At 42.3% G+C, this 16666-nt stretch overlaps 1 protein-coding gene across 5 annotated transcripts in view; it reads left to right on the forward strand.

Moving 5' to 3' along the window:
• Positions 1-15664, forward strand: part of Ankrd12 (ankyrin repeat domain 12) — a 91129-nt gene extending 75465 nt beyond the window's left edge. For all 5 annotated transcript variants that reach the window (XM_040752915.1, XM_040752914.1, XM_040752918.1 and 2 more), the window contains 4 exons: positions 3301-3399; positions 6956-7099; positions 9709-9804; positions 11242-15664. In XM_040752915.1, the coding sequence (XP_040608849.1) occupies positions 3301-3399; positions 6956-7099; positions 9709-9804; positions 11242-11427 (525 nt within the window). In that variant the 3' untranslated portion in view covers positions 11428-15664. The remainder of the gene's footprint in view (positions 1-3300; positions 3400-6955; positions 7100-9708; positions 9805-11241) is intronic.
• Positions 15665-16666: the final 1002 nt, after the last annotated feature.

Genomic DNA, 16666 nt, shown 5'->3' on the forward strand with positions numbered 1-16666 from the left:
ATTTTTTTCCAGTCTTCTTTCTTGATTGGCCTGTGTTTCTCATTCAGAATATATATGGGTTACTTCTGCCTTAGGGAAAAAAATCTCCCTTGACTTTTCAGCTCATCAACCTTACACTGCCTGTCACCTTCACTGTCGTGATTGTGCAGAGTCCTTTGTGCACAGTGACGTTTTCCAGCTTCCTCTTGAGCCGTTGTGACGTGACACGGGTCACCACTGGGCTGTGACGGCCGCTGGCTGCATCATGTTTGTCGTCTTGGGTCTGACTTGACATCATAGCCGTCTGTTCTTACTAAATTCCCCCGTCATGGGCTTAAGCACTGCTTCTTCTTCTGGGTCCTCTGCCTTAACGACTGAGTTTTCTGTCCCAGCAACTAAATGAGCACTAATTGTGGTGATTGCCTCTCTCCCCCAAGGGTCTGCATTGCCGCTATGGTGTGCTGACTTCATCGCCACCTTAGCTGCTCAGATCCATGAACACTGCATAGTCAAGTATTTATCATGCTACATATACAAATCATATGTGTGTGCTGAGCATTGTGCTGGCACATTCCAAATGGCTGCCATAGTTGCCTTGTTTTCTCGGTCCGGCTTTATGAGAGTCTGTGTCGCATTGCTGCTGCACGCAGGGCGCTTCCTTCCAGCAACCCCAGTGTACAAGAAGGCTACACTGCATCTCCTGACGTAGTACTTACTGTTTGCCGCTTGTCTGTACATGCTCTATCTTTTAATCTGGTACCTTTTAAATGGATGAGAACAAGTACTCTACTAACATTATCAGAGAAGTGATGTTGGTGCATTTCAAGTCTTAACAGATTAGGGTTAAATACCAATAGTAGTAGACTAAGTAATGAGAAGTAAATTTGTTATTGATACAGTCTTTCAGCAAAATCCATTGTTAATAATTAAAAATTCATCTAATAGTTTTTGGTTTGTCCAATTTCTATTTCATCTTAAAAGGTGAAACATTTTAATCAAAATTATGTAGGCTCAGATTCTAACATAAAGAACACGTTATGTTAAAACTTTGTAAGCTAAACCGGGTGGTGGTGGCAAACACCTTTAATCCCAGCACTCAGGAGGCAGAGGCAGGGGGATCTCTGTGAGTTCGAGGCCAGCCTGGTCTCCAGAGTGAGTTCCAGGACAGCCTCCAAAACAATACAGAGAAACCCTGTCTCGGGGGGAAAAAAAAAAAACTTTGTAAGCTAGCTAGAAGTACTTAGAAGTAAACTTTTGGTCACCTCACTCCTGAAAAATGGTGTAATACAAGTGTATTCCCTTGGAGCAGTGCAGAAAGACTCTTTGTTAAATTAGAACTCATTGTTCAAATACTGCTTTAAAAGAGAGTGGTAGAAATTGGATGTAGTGTGGGTTTTGTCTTTAATGAGAATATCAGTGAAGGAGCATGGAGCCATGAAGTAAAGCATTGAAATACCCAAGTGTTGCTGCACACCAGTAGTTTGTGTGGTTTCAATTGAGTGGCTCTGCTTGTCTTCTGATTATCTCTCTCCTTCCGCTTTTCCTCTGATGCACTTGGCTCTTCTTCACAATGCTCACATTGGACTCTCTTAGAGTCTCCTCTACCAGCCCAGGTCTTGAGTGGTGCTCCTCTGTGTTCCTTGAGACAACTGCATACCTACAGGCGGTGCTAGTTTTAAAACAATAGCACCAGACTCATTCTTCTAGTGAGTTTTCAATTCACAAGACACAAAAAAAAAATCAGAGGCCTGAGCACTGATCCCAAATAAGCTGTTGTAGATGTCTGCGCTGTTCTGTGGAGCCCTGTGGGGACTTCTTCTCTGTTTGGGTCTTCAGCACTCCTGTGTCTCATGATCATTGTGACACCACCACAGAGATTGGATGTCCTGCTTTCTGATGGGGTCAGGAAACTCACATGTGAGGAGATAACTTACTTTACCCTAGTAGGCCAGTAGTAGCCATAAACAAGGATATGAAAAGGAAATGACAGAGGCCTCAAGGAGAAGAGAGAATATTCAGGGTCATGATGGCTGCCAGACTTGCCTGTCTGCATTAACAGTAAATTGCAACTCCCTCTGGAATTAATCAGAAAGAGTAGACCAGTGTAATACCAAGTTAGAAATGAGCTCATATCACACACATAAGGTTCGTTACATAGTTCTGTCTACTTTACATGAAAGAGTCGGCTAACACCGAGGCTCTTGTGTTTTACTCTTACCGTCTACAAAGAGGCTTTGCTTATTAAGCTGGAGCACTGCTGTTGTCTCCTGGAACGTCTCTATCTCATGCCGGCCTTTCTGTCTCACTGGCTCCTCCGTCTCTTCGTGTCTGGGAGCTGTAATTAACATTTTAGTCCTAATAGTTTGCTCTTTGAAAAATTTGCTGTGGCCTAAGAATCAAAACATCTAAGTATAATGGAATGTCCTGCTAGGTTCTAGGCAGTTGGAACTGACTGAAAATTCTCACTCAGTGGTGTAATGGCCGCTTTCATCAGACAGACTCACTATGGCAAATAAGCTGACAGTGTTAAGTTTGCCTCCAAGTTTCTGTGATTCATTTCAGTGTTTTCTGAGTCTGTTGTTGTAGGCAGGGTATCATGCTAGTGGGGGCATGTGGTGAGGCTCATCACCTCACGGCAGCCATGAAGGGAACTGGAAGATAAAACCATACCTCTGCCAGGTCTCTCTCTGCAGTCTCACCAACTTCCAGAAGTTTATTCAGATTTTGGGTTGAACAAACTTGGTTTTGACGGAACTGTTGATGAGGGCGCTGCGCCCTCATGACCTATTTGTCTCAGGAAGCTTCTGTTGTCAGGTTCATAACCCCTGGGGAGAAGAGTCTCCTCCCTAAGACTGGCTTGTAGGCATGCCTATGGGGCATTTTTTGATTGGTAATGAATGGAGGAGGGCCCAGCCCACTGCATGGTACCACCCCTAGACACAGGGATCTTGTCTGGGTAAGAAAAGTGACTAAGCAAGTCAGTAAGCAGCATGCCTCCATGGGTTTCTGCTCCTGTCTTTGCTTCCCTTGGTGATGAGCTGCAACCCATAAGCCAAAAAACCTACCCCTCCCTAGGTTGCTTTTGGTCAGGGTTTTAACACAGCAATAGAGAAGAGAATTAAGCAATTCCTTCTATGCATTTCTAATTGGCACTCGAAAGCATTCCTTATTAATCTTCTCAGCGTCTCAGTCTAATCAAGTTGACAAGATTAACCATCACAGAACTGTATTGTTTAATTCGTGGAATGTCAGGGTTTAAGTTACGCACTAAAGTTTAATTATAGATAAAAACTTAATAATTTGTGTGTGCTTTCTAATTAGATTACACCACCACCTTCGCTGTCAGATCCACTTAAAGAGCTCTTTCGGCAACAGGAAGTAGTAAGAATGAAACTACGTTTGCAGCATAGTATCGAAAGGGTAAGGTACCCTCAAATATAAATGCTTGCAAAAAATAACCGTTTACAATATGTAAAAATGGCATATGGCATTTCATTAGTGGATATTGCCTATTTACTATCATTTGGGGAAATGCTGTGATTTTGTTACCTTGTACTCATTCAATTAAAGGGAGATTTACACCTATCTTAAGATATAGCTGCTTCCTTATTACAATTCATGCTGAAGTATATTTTTATGTTTAAAATCTCGGTGATGTATCATTATCAAACAGTGTCTAGTAGAACATTCAGAGTTGTAAGTTTTTGACTGCTTTCTTGGCATAGCAGCCACTTGAGAGCCAATGGCAAAGCCCGTGTTTACTCATCCTTTTGGTATGCCTTACTGTCCAGTTCCAATAGTTTCCTTGTTTTGGTTTTTTGAGACAGGGTTTCTATGTATTGGACTGACTGTCCTGAAACTCACTCTGTAGACCAGGCTGGCGTAGAGGACATGGGTTTGGGCCCAAATGTCCATATAGTTGCTCACAACCATCTGACTGAGTTCCAGAGGATCTGAAGCCCTCTTCCAGTCCTCCATAGGCAGCAGGCACACATGTGCTGTGCACACAGCATGCAGGCAAGACATTTACATGAAGTTAACTCTGTTCCTAGAGGTCATAAACGTCATTCTACATGGGTTTGCAAAGCACATCCCCTCAAGTTGGATGTGGCAGCACATGCCTTTAATCCCAGCACTCCAGAGGCAGAGACAGGCAGATGGATCATTGTGAGCTCAAAGCCAGCCTGGTCTACATAACAAGATCCAGAACAGCCAGATCTACAGAGGAGGGACCCTATCTCAAAGCAGAACATAAGCATATCCATGGTCTCTAAAAGAATGCAAGCGATGATATTTCACAGAAATACCCAAATACTTGTCTTTGATTTATATACAGTGGGTTCCCCATGGCAGAGGCTCTTAAACTTTTTTGTACTTTGGACCAATTGGGACACTTGGAGCCAGTTGTCAGACTGTTTAAGTGAGCAAAGCCGATGTGACCGCAGGAGAAGCAGGAAGGGAGGGTGAAACCCTAGCACAGGCTGGACTCCCTGACACTTGCTCACCGTCGCCCAGCACAGGAAGCAAGAGCGTACGTGCTCCCAGCCTGTCCTCACAAGGCACTGTTTGCAAGTCTCTGTTCTTGATGTTCTCAGAGGTACCCTTGTTGACACTGAAGGCAAAAGTTTAGGGTAACCAAGTAATACAAGCCTATAGCCAGGCTAGCTGGGTTACAGTCTGCAGATGGACATCTGTAGTTCCATGTAATAAGTGCAAAAGATGCACTTTAGGACTCATCCCGTTACATAAGTGGAAGTCTGGGACACTTAACTCATTAAAAAGGAGTATGTTTATTTCTTTTCTTTTTTTTTTTTTTTTTTTTTTTTGGTTTTTCGAGACAGGGTTTCTCTGTGGCTTTGGAGGCTGTCCTGGAACTCACTTTGTAGACCAGGTTGGCCTCGAACTCACAGAGATCCGCCTGCCTCTGCCTCCCGAGTGCTGGGATTAAAGGTGTGCGCCACTAACGCCCGGCTGAGTATGTTTATTTCTGTAAATAACACTGTTGTCTCCATGGCTGGAGAGACGGCTCAACAGTTAAGAGCACTCCCTGCCCTTGCAGAGGACCTGGGTTTGTTTTCCAACACACACATTGCAGCTCAGTCCCCTGTGAGTGCAAGTTCAAGAGATTCAGGCCCCCCCCTTCTAGCCTCTGCAAGCACAGGCACACAGGTGTGTACACAGACACACTGTGCATGAGGACAAACATCACATACATAGAAATAAATCTTCAACCAAGACAGAGAGCAGACGTCCCAAGGAAATACATCTGGGATACATACACAAAGGAATGACCATAATAAATGGAATAATAGAATACACCAAGAGATACATAAGGAAAATGGAACCATCATGCATTATTGTTCAGGATATAAAATTGTTATCAGCTGCTATAGCAACAGTTTGGCTGTTCTTCAACAGTTAACAGACTTGTGACCCAGCAATTTCACTCCTAGTTTGTCTCAAAAAATAAACAGAAGCTTAAGCATAAATGTTCATAACAGCTTTTCATAGTAACCCCAAAGAATAATAACTTTGGGGAAGGCAAAATATTATCTCAGACCTGTTACACCATTTCTGTCTGGACCTGAGAGTCAAAGGGACATAAGGCATCACAACAGAAAGCATATAAATTATGATGAGGAAATGAAGACCCAAAGAAATGCTGAACCCTAATGCGTGTATGTCAGGTTAGGTAAAGAGAGCTGCGAAGGCAAAGGGAAGTGCACTGTTGCCTTGTTTGCGACAAACTAAGCTCGCCTGAGAGCAGAGTGCAAAGCCAGCACTAGTCAGCCACAGGGGTCAGGTAGTGAGGGAGCACACCTTTAATCCCAGCCTCAGGAGGCAGGCAGAGTTCCAGGTCAGCCAGGGCTTTGTTATACAGAGACCCTGTCTTGAACCACCCCACCCATCCCCCAAAAAAGACTTGTCCCCTTCCTCCTGCTGTGTAGGGGGCATCTGTTACTTGGGAATTTCATTTCCTCGGAGTGCCCTTGCTCTAGTTGTCTTTAAAATGATTTCAGCTCAAAATAATCATGTTGCCAAATTAGCATGTGTTGAAGTGGCTTAGTCTGCCCCCCTTCAAATCCAAATGGTCAGCTAATGAAGGCAGACATGAAATAAATGGGTGTAGAAGAGCATGGTTTGGCTATAGCAAAGAAGTAGACGCCTACTACACACTGTGGTGTGGGTGGACCTTGAAAATACTAGACACTGAGTAAGGAAAAGTGGTCGCAGTGTATGATTTTTTTTGTTTTTTGTTTTTTACGAGCAGGGTTTCTCTGTATTGTTTTGGAGGCTGTCGGTCCAGCCCGGCCTCGAACTCACAGAGATCCGCCTGCCTCTGCCTCTGCCTCCCGAGTGCTGGGATTAAAGGCGTGCACCACCACTGCCCGGCGCAGTGTATGACTTTATTTGCAAATAATTGCACTTTCTTTCAAAACAAGTAAACTCATAGGGACAAAAAGTAGATTACTGATAGCCAGGAGACAACAAAGCGAGTGACTGCTGATAATGATATTTCTTTCTGGTTTGATAAACAGACTGGGGGAATGGAAAGTGGGTTTATTTATTATTTTATATGCATGAGGGTTTTGCTGGCATGTATGTCTGTGTATCACATCTGTGCCTGATGACTGGGGAAGTTAGAAAAGTGTTCAGTCCCTTGGAACTGCAGTTAGAGTTGTGAGCCTCCATGTAGGTACTGGGTGCTAACCCCAGGTACTCTTGACCACTGACACATCTCTCCAGCCACATCCATACACTTTAAAAACGAATTTAAGAAAGAAACTGCCAGTTTTGGAGAGAGAAGATTTTTCTAGAATACTTAGGAATTTTTTAATTTCTCAAGCCTCCTGTGAAGAAAATGGTACTCCATATATGGTTAAGATTATTTAGTGTCGCTTAAGTGACGTTAAGTGACTTTATCTAATTTCACAAATAACTTTGTGAATATTTTTTAATTACTCTGTTCATCTAGGAAAAACTTATTGTATCCAATGAACAAGAAGTTCTGCGAGTTCATTACAGAGCTGCAAGAACACTGGCAAATCAAACGCTGCCGTTCAGTGCTTGCACCGTCTTACTGGACGCAGAAGTGTACAATGTGCCCTTGGACTCCCAGGTAAAGTGCCAGCTGACACAGAGTGCTTTCAAGAATTGTAGCATGCCTATCCTTACAAAGGTCTGCCTTGGAGGAAGACAGTTGAATTAAAGTCAAAGAAGAAATGCTAGTCTTAAAAGTATCCTTGGAGCAGCTGGTCCTCTGTATTGTCAGTTGTTAGAACACCAGGTAGCCATCAGGGCATGACAGCACAGGCCTCATCACAGAACTCCATCTCCTTAACAAAAACTAAGGGCTAAGAAGATGACTTGGTGAGTAAAATGCTTACCATGCAAGTATGAGGTCCTGAGTTCAAATCCTGGAACCCATGTAATAGCAGATGGTAGCACATGTCTAGACTCCCGGTTGTCTAGCAAGATGAGAGCACATACATCAGCTCACAGAGACTTTGTCTCACGGAGTGTGAGCCACACAAGCCCTGCAAGTTGTCTGCTGACCTCCACGCACACTCTGGCATGCTGAGGAGTGCCGAGCCTCTAGGCAGCCCCTTGGGCAAGAGTGTCACATTTGAAGCTAGGCTAGACTACATAACACTAGCTAGTCTCAAAACACAAGCAATTTTTGTATATTTTTATTAGTACAGTTATTTATTTCCCATGTGTGTGCACACCTGCATGCCACAGTATGTGTGTGAAGGTCAGAGCCAACTTACAGGAATTGATCCTTTCCTACCACATGGGGAGTCCTGTGGCCTGGACTGGGGTTACTAAGCTCGGCAGCAAGCAACTTTGCTTACCCAAGAATTAAAAAAAAAATAAGTGAATTCTTCAGTAAACTGAAAATGATCTCAGAATTAGAGATGCAACAAAACTGAGCCAGTATCTCTAATAGTTAAATTTAGACTAGAAGACACAGACATCTTGTAGAAGGTGGGTGTTTTCATATTTCAATGCTGCTCCTGACTCTCCTAAACCCTTTGCTTAGATAGCTGCCCACCTGTCTTTAATCTCTCCTAAACAGAGATGCGCTGTTGACAGACAGGGCTTTGGGAATTTAAGTAATTTTATTATACCTTGCCCTAAGTTTTCCTAGTGAACCAGACCACCAGATTTTAAATTAAAATTTTAAGCTTGGTGAAATTCCAGGACTCACTTATTCTCTAGACATGGTTACTCATCCATAGCAGTTTTCAGTTTTAAGAACTGATGGCTTTAGGTAAGTCATCATAGCAGACTGATTTCCCATCAGATGGCCTCTGGAGAACCAAGGAAAGGGTAAATCATGCCTGTCCTTGTTCTACCTTGCCAAAGCTTCTCCTAGCTTATCCTTTTCTCAATAAACTTGGAATATTAAGCAATAAAATTGAAAGTGGCCAAACTGTCCCTGAGACCATGGAGAAAATGAAGTTGATAGGAATATGAGTAGGGGGCTGGAGAGATGGCTCAGAGGGGCTGGAGAGATGGCTCAGAGGTTAAGAGCACTGACTGCTCTTCCAGAGGTCCTGAGTTCAATTCCCAGCAACCACATGGTGGCTCTCAACCATCTGTAATGAGATCTGGCGCCCTCTTCTGGCATATGGGCATGCATGCAGACAGAATGCTGTATACATAGTAAATAAATCTTGAAAAAAAAAAGGAAGAATGTGAGTTGGTGAGTATGAACTTGTCCAATGTCCAGATGTTATCTTGACTATGTTTGTAGAATGGCAGCTACATTGAATACTTTGTGTGTGCACAAACATTGTGATAAGAGCCTTGAACCTCTTTTAATTCTTAAAATACACTTGAGAAGGGCTGGAGAGATGGCTCAAAGATTAAGAGGTCTTCAAGAGGTCCCGAGTTCAATTCCCAGCAGCCATATGATGTCTCATAACCATCCATAATGAGATCTGATGCTCTCTTCTGACAGGCAAACATTCAGACAGAACACTAGATACATAGTAAATCTTTATATATGAGTACATACATACATATTTGAGAGGTACTTTTCAATATATACCATAGAAAGCTGAAAATGTATAATTAGTTCATAGTCACACATAAAGGTACAGAGTTGAAATTGAAATGTATCTTAATTCCAAAACTGATACTGAGAATTTTTTACTTCAATTTTTTGTGCACCTGATGCGTATTTGAGCATGTGTGTGTGGAGGTCAGAGGACGTGTGTGTGTGTGTGTGTGTGTGTGTGTGTGTGTGTGTGTGTGTGTGTAAACGTGGAGTTCTCATTTTCTCCTCAGTGAGTCGTCCTGAGTCATCCTGGGAATCAGGCCCTCGTCATCAGGCTGTGCAGCAGTTGCCTTTGCCTGCCGAGCCAGCTCTCAGGTCTGAGTTTAGAACCTTGAATGATTGGTTCTGGAAGAAGTAGTGCTCTAATGGCAGGTGTCTCCTCAGGGTCACCTCTTGTCCATCTGTCTGATAAACTTTAAGATGCGGTAGGCTCAGCCCTCCCCACACCATGCCTTTCTGAGAAAGCAGGAGGCCTCTGCTTCATAGCTAAATACCGTGTCTTCAGAATTCTAGGAGCACACTAGTAGATATGGGAATAATGGCGTCATTACATTTTCTCTTTAGAAATACATTCCTATCGATAAAATCGGAGCATACACAATAAATGGGATATTATAGGTTTTCTTAGAAAGAGTTTTACTACATGTAATGTTCTTTTTTAGTCTGATGACAGTAAAACTTCTGTGAGAGATCGATTTAATGCAAGACAGTTCATGTCCTGGTTACAAGATGTGGATGATAAATTTGACAAACTGAAGGTGGGTATGTTTACATGGCCGTTGTTATTTGTTCTCGTGTCTCCCAGACCAGCTTTCATCTTGGGAGTTCAGCTTCTTCTGCCTCCTCTTGAGTCTGGATTATAGGCGTGCACCACCATGCTGGATGGATTGGTGCTAGAGACTGACCTCTCAAGTGTTCGCCAAGCCAGTGCTCTACCAGCTGAGCTGCCTGCCTGCCTGCCTGCCTCCCTTTAGGTCAGGCTAGGTGGATGCTTCCCTCGGGACTGCAGCAGTGGCTCAGCAGTTAGGAGCATTGAACTGCTCTTACAGGGGACTCAGGGTCTAGTTCACACACACACACGCACACACACACACACACACCACCATGCATAACACATGCGCATGCTCACGTACACACACTCGCATACACACACCGGTAGCTCACAAGACCTGTAACTCCAGGGGATCCAATGCCTTCTTTGGGCTTCTGGCCTCCACAGGCACTAGGCACATATGTGGTACACATACACAGATGCCTCTGGCCTCCACAGGCACCTTTACTCATCTGCAGGTACCCACACAGAGACACCGTACAGAATTAAAAATAAATCTTGAAGAAAAGAACTACTGGGCTGGAAAGACGACTCAGACATCCTAAGTTCAATTCCCAGCAATCACAACCACCTATAATGAGATCTGGTGCCCTCTTCTGGTGTGCAGAAGAACACTGTGTACACAATAAATCTTTAAAAAGAAAAGAACTACTGGGCTGGAGAGATATCTCAGTGGTTTTGCTCTTCCAGAGGACACGGGTTCAATTCCCAGCACCTATGTGGCAGCTCACAACTGTCTGTAACTCTAGTTCCAGTGGATCTGATTCCCTCACACAGACATGCATGCAAGCCAAATGCCAACATGCATAAAAATTAAATGAATGAGTAAAATTACCTTAAGAAGAGCTACTGTGATATAAAAATATCGAAGTGCCACAGAAACAGTTTTGTGTATCTTTGTACTCATTATCCAATATACCTGTCTGGTTATAGCGCTAACATAAGAAGAATAGAATGATAAAACAAGTACATTTTGCATAGTGATACACACTTACCCTTATCCTAACCATTTGGGATACTGAGGTAGGAAGGTTTCTACAAATTTGAAACCAGCCTGGACTACATTGCAATACCCTGAGCGCCCCCCGCCCCCATTGACTTGAAATTTTCAAGCATTTTGTGTCTAGATTTTACAATTGTTTCAGTAATTTGAAATCTTATGTTTTAAAGAGTATTAGCAAGCCCGATTACAAAGACGACTGTGAAATGGCAGAGCCAGGAGTAGGGCCCTTGGTGTGACGGGACAGAGGTGGCTTTGTGCCTCTTACCCTCGTGTGTCTGTTGGTCCCAACAGCACTGTGGATGAGGTTAATTTGAAACATGAAACACAACAGATTAATGACTCTTCTCTGTTTTTAAATAGACCTGTCTTTTAATGCGGCAGCAACACGAAGCTGCAGCTTTAAACGCCGTCCAGAGACTCGAATGGCAGCTCAAACTCCAGGAGCTCGACCCTGCCACCTACAAGTCCATCAGTATTTATGAGATCCAGGAATTCTATGTTCCCCTTGTTGATGTTAATGACGACTTTGAACTCACTCCTATATAGCATTGGTATTTGTGTTGGTATCGTCTTACACTAACGATACAAGCGTTAAACTGTGGAATACTGCCTTTTAAGAAAAAAACTGATAATACGCCTTTACAGTTGTTAGTGAAGTTAGCTAAAGTTGGTTGTGTAGTGAACACTGTCATTTTATAAAAATAAAGAAAAATATTTTGGATCTTAGGTCCAAGTACAGTTTCTAGCAGAAAACTATTATTTATATTGATCAAAGGTAACTATTACATTAGAACTCGTTGGCAAACTGAGTAGAACTTTAAAAAGTTAAGAAAAATCTGTTAACAGCGCTGGAAGTTGTTAGCACTCTAACAAGATAACCAACCACAAATACTCAGATCTCTTGCGGGTTTTATTAAAAGTACATGAGTAAACTCAAAGATTCAATTCCTACCAAATAGTTTCTAATGTGGAAGAAAACCTTGGCACAAAATTCTTCAGTTTATCTTATCTGTAAATTAATTGTACAGTTTTCTTTTTTGAAAGTTTTAATATTGTCTTCCTTTTTAATAACTTATTTTATATATATTGTACATCTTGTAATTAATGGTCAATGTATACAAGGGAACTGCCCTCAACCGTGTACAGAGATGACTGTAAAACTGTTTGTTCTGTGGACCAAAGTTGTAGTTTTGGAGTGTACTAGCAGGTGTTCAGGTCGTGGAGCTTTAGTGGGCATGCATGTGTTTGGGTTAGCTTGCGTCCATCCCATAACTGTCAGATTGGTGGCTTGGTTGTGTCGCATGCTTTCTATAATTTAACTTTCTGTAACTGACGCCTGAGACAGTGAGACTTCTCATCCCAGTTTCCTGCAAGAGAACCGGGCATTTTTTAATCTCTGTGGGACACACTGACAGAATCAATCATCAGAGAAGCACTCGCTCTCTTTATCTCCCTGGAGACGCCTGCTTCCCTCAGAACAGCAAACAATGCCTTTGGATGGAAATTGTGAAATTGTAAATGTCTATTTTAATACTCAGCTATGAAAGGATCTGTGAATATGTGTAAATATGTTTAATAAATTTTATTGGTTATGTTAAATCATTGTAAACTTTCTTACATTGCTTAAATTTAATCTTTTAAGCTTAATAGCCTTTGCACTTTTAAAATAAAAATTGAATGCTCAAATCAAAATAAGATACTTGGTAGTCAGAAAGTAAAAGTCTTAGGAATATTCCAGTCCCTGAAATGTTCATGAAGATTTTATTAATATGTTGTATTTTTCCTTGTATCGAGATGCAAAATGTGTAATTTGTAAAATACCATAATTGAAATAAGATTTGGTATGCTTTTTATAGTAAAATAAGGAGCAATATACGTAAAACAATTTCTCCTATGACACGATGTAGATTGGATGAGATGCAGACAAAACGTGCTGCTCAACCTGTGAAACATTCAGAAAGGGAAATTAGATTAATCTATATAGATTAAACATTTATGAACCCTGCCACAACACTAATACTAGATATTTCCTATTTGGATAAGGAAAGATAAAAAATGTGAATTACATGGTTGAAATTCAGCTCACAAGTTGGAAATCCCAACTAGCAAAAGAAAATATTTGGTTTTTCAGTGCAAAGGTACATATTAAGCTTAGAGATTTTTGAATTGTTACATCAGTTTATATATTCACTCTTACTGTACTGGCATGCGCAATACGGCAGCAGCACGTGAGAAATATCCAGTGCAAGGAGTTAATGGAGGTGGATGTCGTGTCCTTAGAAATTTAGGGGAAAGACTTTGGCCTTTTCATTTAATTAAATGGGGCCAGAAAGGCAGGGTAGACTTTGAAGCACTGGTTTTTGTTGAAGTTATGTTTATTAAGGCTGGGAACATTGGAAGCTAATTTATAAAAGCAATACTTTTTACTACAAAAACAACTTAACGCAAAGTTTGTTTATTCTTTATCCTAGAAAGGAAATTTGATGAGCTCATGTGACAAATTACAAAAATGGAACAGGATGATTAAACGTTCAAGAGCAGGAGAAAAGTAATCTGTGAAGCGTTTTGTTGTGACTGTTCAGCCAGGGGGAGGTTTGGGAAGTGGGGGGGGAGCGCTTCATGGAAGCAGGGGACAGCAGGTACAGCCCTCAGTCAGCCCAGCTTTCTAGTCCTAGCCCCAGTGCTCATTCTTTCAGGGTAGCTCAAACAGCGGGAGCCTCTGCCACAATTCTGCTACCACACACTTCCTCTGCAGCCGAGTCACTGAGCTTCATAGGAAGTGTGCGTTAGTACATCGTTAGCACTCTTGATGTCAGACTTTCTGAAGGTCTGAAATACTAGAGGGAAAATCTCAGAATGGTTCTATGCCTAAAACGATTTGGGTTCTCAAAGAAAAATAAGGATGCTGAATTTAATCAGTGATTCTTTTTAAACTATTGAACATCATGAACAAGATATTAAATTGTACCTAAGGATTTGTATTTCTTTGTCTTGTTCTAAATCATATCTGTTTAATAAATGACTAGTTAATATTTGTGCATGTTATTTAATAAAGAGTTATATTTTTATAGAAAAAATAAGAGTGAAATGTGTGCTAAGTGTTTTTTACATAATGTTCCACTCCTGTATAATTAAGTGAAACAGTGTTTACTTGGGCCTCCAGCAAGATTGCAGAAATACTCATCTTGTGAAAACAATCCCATTCCAATCAACTGAGTAAGGAGAGGTCTCACAAATGCATTGTAAGTAGGAGGCACGCTGCACAACCCCCAAAGCCCATGCACCTCATTTGAGTGACACATGGCATCTAGTGGTCCAAGAAACCCAGTGAAACCGTTTCCTTTTTCAGAAGGTTAGCAACGTCGTAAACTCTACCTCTACTGGTCTTACGTGCGACTCCCAAGACTTTACACAAAGGCTATTGACTAGTTAAGGGAAACATTTCACCACTAAAGAGAAACACAAACTGTTTTTTCACCAGGCAGACAATTCATGCCAGCATTTGGGAGACTGAGTCAAAGCCTCATTGATTGAACTGTTATGAGACCGTCTCAAAACAATAAAGTCAGTAAATGTTCCAGACACTTAAAGGAGGAAGGCAAAAAATAATAATCTTAGGAGATGTATGTGAGGTTTAATGGTTAAAATTCCATTTTGTTTGTTTTTGTTTTGTTTTTGAGATAGGGTCTCAATATGTAGCCTTGGCGACCTGGTACTTGCTATGTAGACCATGCTAACCTCAAACACAGAGATCCACTTTCCCTCTGCCTCCCAAGTGCCAGGATTGAAGGTGTGCACCACCATGCCCAGCTAAAGTTTCTTGTAACCCATTATCTTGGTGGCTTCTTTGAAGTCTTGTGTGTGCTTAAGAGGGAGTTTAAGACCCCACAGAAATAGTCCTAGAAGCTGCTTATGAAAACTAGGGTTCATCAGAGAAACTGGGCAACATAAAGTAAACAATCCCATTAACTCAAACTGCTCTAACTACAGAATTTCAAGTATTGGCACAAAAGTAGCCACTACATCTGGAAGGTCAGCCAGTTTCTCCCGTGAGTAAAAGTACACAGTATCCACAGTAATACAGGTTCGATCCTGGTGCATACCTCTGCCAGAGCAAAGTCTGCTCACACTGGGGCCAGTGTTAGTACATGCAAACCTAAGAAAGCACATTGGTCGTGTTTTTTAAAAAATACATTTTTTAAAAAGTGGTTACTCTATCCACATCTTCAACTAGTACCAGACAAAAAGCCTTTATGTAGCTAACTTCTCCCTGGATTTTTAGAGTGATGTTACACACCTAGGATAGGTTCACAGATTGATAGTCACTATTTGTCACCCACATTCAGCTTTACATTTGTCAGTAGTTTTTTTTAATGCGTATGAGTTAGATCTAATTTTTTAAACAACCCAGACCTAAGTAAGCAGTCTGATAGCTCCTTGTTACAAGTACCCAAATGAACACAGAAAGTCTTCATCACCCCAGAAAGCCCCCATCCTCTCAGTCCATGCTGTGTCCCCCAGAGGCAGGCAGTGGGCTGTTAGCCTTCACTCTGTGTTAGTCCTACCTAGTCCCAAACTTTGTGGAAGTGAGCTCATGTGACATATACCTTGTGTCTGCCCTCCTTCTTAAGCAGATTTTGGAATTCATATGTGTTTCGTATATCAGTAACAAGTAATTTTTAACAAATAGTGTGATTGTACAAATGTGTTCTCTTTGTTCTTAGTGTTTGGATTGTTTACAGTTGGGATATTGTGAATAAACATACAGACATGGAAACCTTAACTGTGGGTCTGCTTTTTTATTTCCCTTAGGTATTTACTGTCACAGCTTAGGTTAGTGTCTGTCCGTGGTAGACAGTGACAGCCCTCCAACATAGTGCACCGTCTGTACCACTACAGCCGTGCATGGCAGATGAGCTGCTTGGAAGCCTGTCTGGAGCTTGGTGACACTGGGGTCAGCATCCGTGATACCCTGGGCTTGCTTCCAGCACTACAGAGGTGAGGAATGGGACTAAAGACATCGTCAGTCAGTTTTAGCCAGTTCCGTGGATGGAGAAAGCCTTGTGTAGTGATTGCTTGTCCTTTTAACTTGTATGCTTCCAGCAGCTATCTGTACAAGTCAGTTTGGCTTTCTTTGATGTTGTTGTTTTGTTTTGAGACAGGGTCTCTTGTGTAGCTGTCCTGGAACTCATTATGTAGACCAGGTTTGACCTCAGAGTCACAGAGACCCACCCGCCCCTGCCTCCTAAGTGCTGGGATTAAAGGTGTGCTCTGCCACGTCTGATCTCATTTTGTTTACGTCCTGAAGCACTTTTCTCACTTCCTTCTAAGCTGTCTCTTGGTATGTTGGTGGTCTTTCCTGTGCTATGCATAACAGTCCTTTGTCAGATACGGACTCTGTGGATGTTTTTATCCAGTGTATGACTTCCCTGTTTCCTTAGGGACTAGTAGCCTTGTTCCTCCTCCTCCTCCTCCTCCTCCTCCTCCTCCTCCTCCTCCTCCTCCTCCTCCTCCTCCTCCATGTTAGTGCTGTCTTTCAGTGGCCACACTGTCATTACAGGCGGAGCTTTAGTTGGCCTTCCGTGCTGTACACCCCCCACGTATGTAGCGTGTGTGTCACCTGGCACAGCGCGTGCTCTTGTGCTGGCGATTTCTTGGAGAGGTGGGGGCATCAGTGAAGACAGCTGGCAACCATGCTGGGACCAAAAGCTGATGGTCATTCAAGCACCCCAGGCCTGGAGGACTGCCTTCCTAGGGCTTTTGGGGGGGCTGCCGGGAGTGGGGA

This window comes from Mesocricetus auratus, unplaced genomic scaffold (genome assembly GCF_017639785.1).
Source record: "Mesocricetus auratus isolate SY011 unplaced genomic scaffold, BCM_Maur_2.0 Super-Scaffold_100010, whole genome shotgun sequence".
NCBI lineage: Eukaryota > Metazoa > Chordata > Mammalia > Rodentia > Cricetidae > Mesocricetus > Mesocricetus auratus.